Genomic DNA, 7,873 nt, shown 5'->3' on the forward strand with positions numbered 1-7,873 from the left:
AGCGGAATATCTGCCGCTAAAAAGGCTTCGCATAAATCAAAAGAAAACTGTGAAAAACTACTATAAGAAAATTCACCAAGCAATTTTTGAACAGGAGCACTTTTCGTGGATTTAATTTTAATATTCTCTTTTGTATATCAGTGTTCAAATGTTGAAGCATTTGAAAGCGTTTTTCACAACCAAATGTTTTCTCACACGCTCGGAAATAAAGAATTTCGTTATCCGTACTTATCATCTCTCCTTCGAACTCCCGCTGATACATCTGTAATTTAGTTTTCTGACTTACTTTCATTTTCGGCATGACTACAGAAAGCTAAACAAACTTAACTACAGCCTACTCACCACTAATGTGAATGGCCCCAGCTTCAAATGAAGAAGCGTAACGAACCTCATGCAGAATTCGGAAATAAATAAGTGAAGTCCCTTATCGGTTGAATAGTATTACGTTGATAGCGGCTACATGTGAACGCTTCCGACTAATCTCTTCGCGGCCACTTTGATGGTACACGGATGAGGCAAGTTATGAGTACAGGGATCGGGGAAGTCCTGTCCTGGGTACTGCATCAGAAAAATGAATCATGATGAAATTTTGAGTCAAATATGCGACATATTCTAATACGGAAAAGAAAAATTGTATACACACGACCAGCATTGAAAATTTGAACATAAAATTAAAAAATCTATATGATAAACATTTTAAAAAGGAAATATGCAGTATAAATAGAGATCTTCGAAAATATGATGCTTATTCATAAAACAGGCAAAATATGCATTTATATGCACCGTCAAACCATGTCCAAAATTTAAGAAATGAAGTAATTCATACATATATCCAAATGAGCATACTCTCTGGTTGCAAGAAAGAAATATGCATTTGCATTAAAATCCGGTCCCTAGTTCTTACATTCGTCGTAACGCATGCGCATTCGTGTCCAGGATACTTACGTCATAGCCAAATTGACTGGTTGCTTCGCCTGATATATGCAGAGGATATCTGCTGCCTGGTCTGTGGCGAGCATATGGCGAGGCAGTCGCTTGGTACACGAATGTCGTAAAGAAAAATGCAACAAGCAGAACGGAACTCTTCATGCTGCCACTGAAACAAGGAGATACTCTATAACTGAAACCTCCTTCAGAATTCTTTTATCCCTGAAATATTTGTAAACCATTTCTAATGACTGAACAGTTCTGTCGAACATAGGCCTTCTTGAGAAGCTGATAGTCCCTCACCCATTCTAAGTCCTCAAAAGTCCTTCCGATATCCTATGCAGAATTTCGTATCATGTTGATCGTTTCACGTTTAGAGGTTCTCTGCTCCTGTCCCACACGACATTATATCTGGAGAACCACCCTTCATCAGCTGTCCACGACGGAGCTACCATTCATATCCAGAGGAAGCGCCATGTCATTGTGATGATGAATACATTTAATCTAAATAAATAAAATGGGTCTTTCTTGGGAAGCCAACATTGCTTGAGCTAGACAAGAAGCCAGCATTTTATGGAAACCGATGATTCATTACCGTGTCCACAAGAGCCTTCCACTGATCTCTATCCTGAGATACGCTCGAATTCCATTAATGTGATATCCATTTTAATATTATCCTCCCGTCCACGTATTGCTCTTCATGGTTTTCGCTTTTCCCCCAGGTTTTCTTACCGAAACTATATGCATTCTTCTCCCCCAATCGTGCTACATGCCCTGCCCATCTCATCCTCCTTGACTTGATCATTGTATTTATACTTGGGGAAGAGTACAAGTTATGAAGCTCCTCCTCATGCAGTTTTCTCCATCCTCCTATTATTTATTTCCTCTTTGGTACAAGTATTCTCATCGCCCTGTTCTCAAACACTCTCAGTCTCCGTTTTTCCGTTAAAATGAAAGATCAAATTTCGCGCCCATGTAAAACTACAAGCAAATAAAAAGTGTTGTCCTCTGAGATATAACGCCATGTAGTCCGATGAAAGTCAGCCGGTGTTTCGGGGGAGATATCGCCGGAATCGTCAGGGTTCAAGAGTTAATATTTTAACCCAGAAGATGGAATTCTTTATAGACACCGCTGTGAAAACCCTAAATCCAAAATAAGCAAATGTTTTCTAATCGTATAGGTGTGCATCATACGTTCTTATATGATATGTACACTTAAAACAGTTGTATATACAGGATGAATCTTATAGAACCGGTCCGATGAATTTGCTAATAATTCCGCAGCTGATGCATATAACCGCTCACAATTACGACATAATAATCCGTGGGCCGTGCTGAGTCGAATGGTGTGCGCATGATCCGGCAAGTGGCAGCCCTTATGCTGCAAGGTCAAGGACAATGCCGAAACGTGTCTGCAGTGCGCAGGCGACAGTCATGGAGTGCACTGTTGAAGAGCGAGTGTTTCTAGTGCATACTTGAAAACGGCGGACACTTTCAACACCTGCTTTGATCACGGTACACAATCCAAGATAAGATATGTGTAAATTACTTTAATATCTGTATGGTATATTTTATATTACAGCTCATTTCGTCGGGCCGGTTCTATATGAATCACCCTGTATTAAGGGAACACAAGAAGTTGTACTATGCAAGAGGGTGTGATAATAATGCAAAATGAAATTATAGAATGATTCTGCATACGACTGTTCTGTCCTGTATATTGCCGCAGCAGATTCTTTACAATTGTTTGCAGTGATCTACCAGACTGCGCGGTGTCACATCTCAATCGACAGTAGTGTCCGTATGACCGCAACGAAAACCCAAAATCTCGAAGCCTATATGAAAATCGAGGCTGAAACTGATAACGTACACTCAGCCCTCCGAATGTCCAACAGACCTCGATTTTCCTGTGCAGATATTTCCCCTCAGTGCTTCATTCTCCTGTAGACCTGTGTCCAGTTGCAATACTTAACTGGGACTCACTTTCTAGTAACTTTTGGCCCACACGCGAGGCTTGTACAAGGAAGCTGCACCGCGTCCTCAAAACGTAGGAGGAAGCATGTTCCTTACCTTCACAGTTTATAATTAGTTCTGCACTCCAGCTGGGTTCCAGCTCTGGGGTCTCTGGTCGTGAAGACCGCAATATGTATACCGCTGCTACTCCTAGAAGTGTGACATTATCACTGGCATGCCACAGGGTGACAAATATATGGCACACGACTGGCGCATGTCATTCGTTAAAGGATGAAGGGTCACGAAGCAGTTACACTCTGAGACAGACAGCTCTTCAAGATAAAAGTTTAATGTTATCCGCTCAGCGAATTATGGTTTGCACGTGTTATTTCGTAATGTGTCCGTTCCGAGACTACGAAGCTGACTAATTAATATCAACTGAGAAGCTGATAGTCATTCAACTAGCCAATTATTAAATTCTTCACCTAATATGGAACCTGAAACTGCGCCATTTGGCCCTCTTCTGAGCCAAATTAGTCTAGTTCACAGCTTGTTCCCTGTTTCCTTGAAGCCCAACTTAATGTTAACCTCCAGTGGACATCCGTTACGACACTCTGGGTATCTAGTCAGCATAGAGTCGAGTGTAGGGTGACTGGTGAATGACTTGAAAGAAATCTTTCATGACTTATTCGTTATATTATCCCGGAATTTTCCAAAATAGACTGAGAAAAACCAAGAAAGAACTCTGGATGGCTGGTGTCCTGGCTGTTACAAACAGATCACGTCCCAATTTGAGAACCAGGGCGTTATAACTGCATATACGTAAATCTGTGAGGGGATCTTATTTTAGACATTTCGATGAAAATCTGGTATGCAGTTCTCATGTCTTCTATGCGTGCTACATACACGAGTCATCTTACGCTCCTTAGTTACTTGCTGGTTAAATTTTGTTACAGTTAATTATGTGATTTTTTTTNCGTCTCACACACAAACTACGCTCGGTCTTAACGGAAACCCGAAATGCCTCTTTTCAACAATACACCTCAAGCTTAGCACCTGAAGACAACTCGTTATGAAAGGCAACGAAAACTCTCCGGAGACCGACAGTAGCAACCCCTCCAATCAGACGCACTGACGCCAGCTGGGCTAGAACAGACCCTGAAAAGGCTCAAGCATTTGCACACTATCTCGAAACAGTCTTCACACCCCTACCTACGAACAAAAAAAAATGTATGTGCAACAGATGTTGTACGTAACGATTTGTGTCGTCAGCATTNAGATTACTATCATCCGTAATGTGTCGCGGTGTAGTTTGGTAGACAGATGCGGGTGTTTTTGACGAACCTGCTGTCTCCAGTGTTCATCTGTACAGTCTTTCCTGAAGAGGTCAGCAAGTTCCTCCGAAACGTCGGTACGTACGTAACTTCACGGCGTCACATCGTCACAGTCGCAGTTATGAGAGTCCCATGCACAACTTATTCCCAATTTCCTTGCAGAAAGTCATTTTCAGTATGTGCAACAGATGTTGTACGTAACGATTTGTGTCGTCAGCATTTGCAATTAGCCGCGCGCAATACTCATCATCTGTCTCCTTTTCTATGAAGCCATTATCCAACGTCTGCGCATGCGTGCGCTGGGATCGCATTTATCTGAGAGCTCTGCAAGAGAGTAACACAGCAGCTGGTAGCAATTGGGGCCCACAAGGGAGTCGTGTCCCTATTAATGTTTAAAGCCAGATCAGGGCTGCGTAGGTCGCCGGCGTTTGGCCCCCTGTGGAAACCCCTCATGCCTCGTTTCTGTGATCCATTTCGAGATCAGCGCCTTGTCGCCCTGACAAAGTTCGTCAACGAACTCGTCTGGAGCAGCGTCCGTCTTAAAAAGACAATAATCCTTCTCACAGAGTCAAGAAATGAACTGCCTTTTACAGAACCCATATATTTGTTACATTTTTTAAAGCACCTGTCACTCCTGAGCCAGTTGAATCCAGTCCACGTTCTCACATCTTAATTCTTTATTATATACTTTAATAATATCCTCCCATCTACGCCTTGGTTCCCTCAAATGTTCTCCTCCCTTGAGGTTTTCCGACTGAAATGTTTTACGTGTGTCTGACTAATCTTCTTCGTGCTGCTTTCGCCGTAAAAATCATGCAATTTTCTGTTTCCGTCTGTTACTTTCCTCCCGGTAATCAAGATTACTGTCTTCTCTAATATGACGCCGTGTAGTTTGGTAGGTGGGTACCACTGTATCCTCCAAAGTACCCAACTGCACGGTATCAAAAGGCTGTAATAGCGATATCTGACGAAAATGATGGAGCAATGTTATATTGCTTTCGCTTGCGGTGTGGGGGTGGGGGGCAGAGAGGGGGTGTGTGGGGGAGTCTGTATGTGTGCGCGATCCCAGTATTAAATTTATGTGTTTTGCATTTCGGTAACAGTGTCAATTTGTGTTGTTAATATTACGAACAAATTCGACTGGAAAATGAAGGGAAATTGAATATCCCCATTTCCAGCCGAAATGTGATGTAATGTGTAAACACATGTCAGAATTCCGACCGATCATTAATTAATATTCTGTTTTGGCATTTGCGTGCTTCGGGAGAGGCGTGACACGGATACCCGAGTGCGGGGGGCGACACTGCGTTCTCTGATCTGGTGGTGCGTGGGTCACATCTATGCCGGTACTGAGTCAGGTAGTTCAGTTTGCATATTGATCACACTTCGGGATGGACGACCGGAGAATCTGGTTCAATTCCCAGAAAGATCGGAAATTTATCTCTTCACCAATGTTACTAGACCGGCCCTAGGGTTCTCCCAGTATTCTTCCTAATGTATAATCAGGGTTAAAGCGAACGGCGCGTGACGCTGACACGTTACCTTCATCTAGTACCGAAGATTACCGGAGGCTGGAGCTGACATCGCCCTAGCGTGATGTTTGCTGAAGTAACCAGAAGCCAGTGTATCAACGTGTAAATCGTACAGCTGACGAAAAGAGAAACAAATACAGGATTCCTTTCATCGTCTCGTTTTTTGTTGTAGAAAAACAATCGTTTCGAAAACTTACTCTGCTTCCGTCATCAGGTAAGGTTATGAAATTCATTCGTTGGGTCAATTACACCGAGGAAATTTGAAGGGCAGTTTCTTTAACTGAAACGAGGCGAATGGAGAAGCGCTGTGTGGCCTCAGTATAACTACTCAGTTCCTCATAAACCTTTAAGTGCACTTGATCACGATGATGACCATGGCCTTGTACAATAATGGCATCATCATGGTTCACATAACGAATTATTCTCACGTACTCTTGCAGCTTACCGTTTCGATTTCTATAAATAGAACCCGTTCAAGACGAGTCTTCCTTTCCCTACCCCCATATATTCTTTATAATAGTTGCATCAACTGTGATAGTTTTCATACGAATCTGTTTGTACTTTCATTGTTTCCTGATACCTTTACACCTTCACACCTTCACACCTTTACACCTTCACACCTTCACACCTTCACACCTTCACATCTTCACACCTTTACAAATTCACACCTTCACACCTTTACACCTTCACACCTTCGCACCTTCGCACCTTCACAATCCGTCATTCTGTATCCTACGGCCGCTGTGGCAAAATGCATTTGTGTTGCCTTCACTCTGATATGCATCTCGAAGCACACGTTTTCCTGTCTGTCTATATGTTACACATACACGTGTTCAAACTGCGACATTAAACTAATTTTTGCATAGAATAAGAAAATATTTTCCCCCAAATGTAACTAACGCTTTCGTATTTCAAACACTGAAATTGCAAAATAAACCATGAAAGCTCTGATACGGAAGTAATACCGAAAACTAGTTCAACTTGATGCATGTTATTTCTGTTTATAAAACTTGTTTATTCATTAGCTTAGGTCTTTTATCCAAGGAATCCGTCCAGGTCCGAGGCTTGAGCCATGTTATGGCTCTTGGATGACGTCATGCCTTCCAGCCATGTTAATCCCTACCCCTTCATCCCGTGCTGGAGTGTATCACGTGGGATTCCGCTTCCTCTCCCCGTCCCCTCCCCAGATGGCTCGGAAGAAGCCGGTTAGTGAATCTAAATTCATTCGCTGCTTGGATCCACAGCGTATCGGACGTNGTCTCTTCGCCAAGTATAATTAGAATGATCAAGTCAAGGAGGATGTGATGGGCAGGGCACGTAGCACGAATGGGGAGAAGAGGCAGCATCTAGGATATTTGTGGGAAACCAGGAAGGAAAGGGACCACTACGAAGAACAAGACGTAGGTGGGTGGATAATATTAAAACGGAACTTAGACAGGATGGGATGGTATGGTATGGACTGGATTGATCTGGCTCAGAATAGGGACCAGTGGAGGTCTCTTTTGAACAATGAACCTCCGGGTTCCATAAAATGCTGGGAAACTATTGAGTAGCTGCTGAATTGGCGGCTCCTCCATAAGGGCTCAGCTCCATGAGTAAATAAGTAAAACATGTTTATGTTGCGCTAAGCACATCCTGCTGGAAGCCCAGACCGCCGTGAACGGCTTTGTTATTCCAACGCGTGTACTCCTGTCTCTCTCTCTTGGAAAGTGAGGTGATGTTTCACGTAAACGTAAGAAGCTTACANGCAAAACATGTTTATGTTGCGCTAAGCACATCCTGCAGGAAGCCTACTGTTTCTGTTCAGTGGGCTCGTAAAGCCACAACAGCTACTGGACCCCCGTGAACGGCTTTGTTATTCCAACGCGTGTACTCCTGTCTCTCTGTCTTGGAAAGTGAGGTGATGTTTCACGTAAACGTAAGAAGCTTACATTTGAAGTTCAGAGAATGAAATATATCCTGAGAGAAGTGGCTTCGGTTTGAAGCTGACCATTCGCATCCATCACACGTCATTAGGCCCCTCCACCCCTCAGCGTTTCAGGCTTGGCGATTATGCACAAGGAAAACTTTGTGCTAGCTACCTTAAACCCTTCTAAATTAAGTGGGATATATTACGGAAGTTGATGG

General features: G+C 43.0%; 1 protein-coding gene across 1 annotated transcript in view; it reads right to left on the reverse strand.

Annotated features, from left to right (window-relative positions):
• The window catches only part of LOC111874621, a 4,779-nt gene extending 1,788 nt beyond the window's left edge, over positions 1-2,991 (reverse strand). Inside the window, exons 1-2 of the mRNA XM_023870261.2 lie at positions 2,911-2,991; positions 946-1,096 (exon numbers count right to left, since the gene is read on the reverse strand). Coding sequence (XP_023726029.1) covers positions 946-1,089 — 144 coding nt within the window. The 5' untranslated portion in view covers positions 1,090-1,096; positions 2,911-2,991. The remainder of the gene's footprint in view (positions 1-945; positions 1,097-2,910) is intronic.
• Between the last annotated feature and the right edge of the window lie 4,882 nt (positions 2,992-7,873).

Source organism: Cryptotermes secundus, unplaced genomic scaffold (genome assembly GCF_002891405.2).
Source record: "Cryptotermes secundus unplaced genomic scaffold, Csec_1.0 scaffold1817, whole genome shotgun sequence".
In the NCBI taxonomy this organism is placed as follows: Eukaryota; Metazoa; Arthropoda; class Insecta; order Blattodea; family Kalotermitidae; genus Cryptotermes; species Cryptotermes secundus.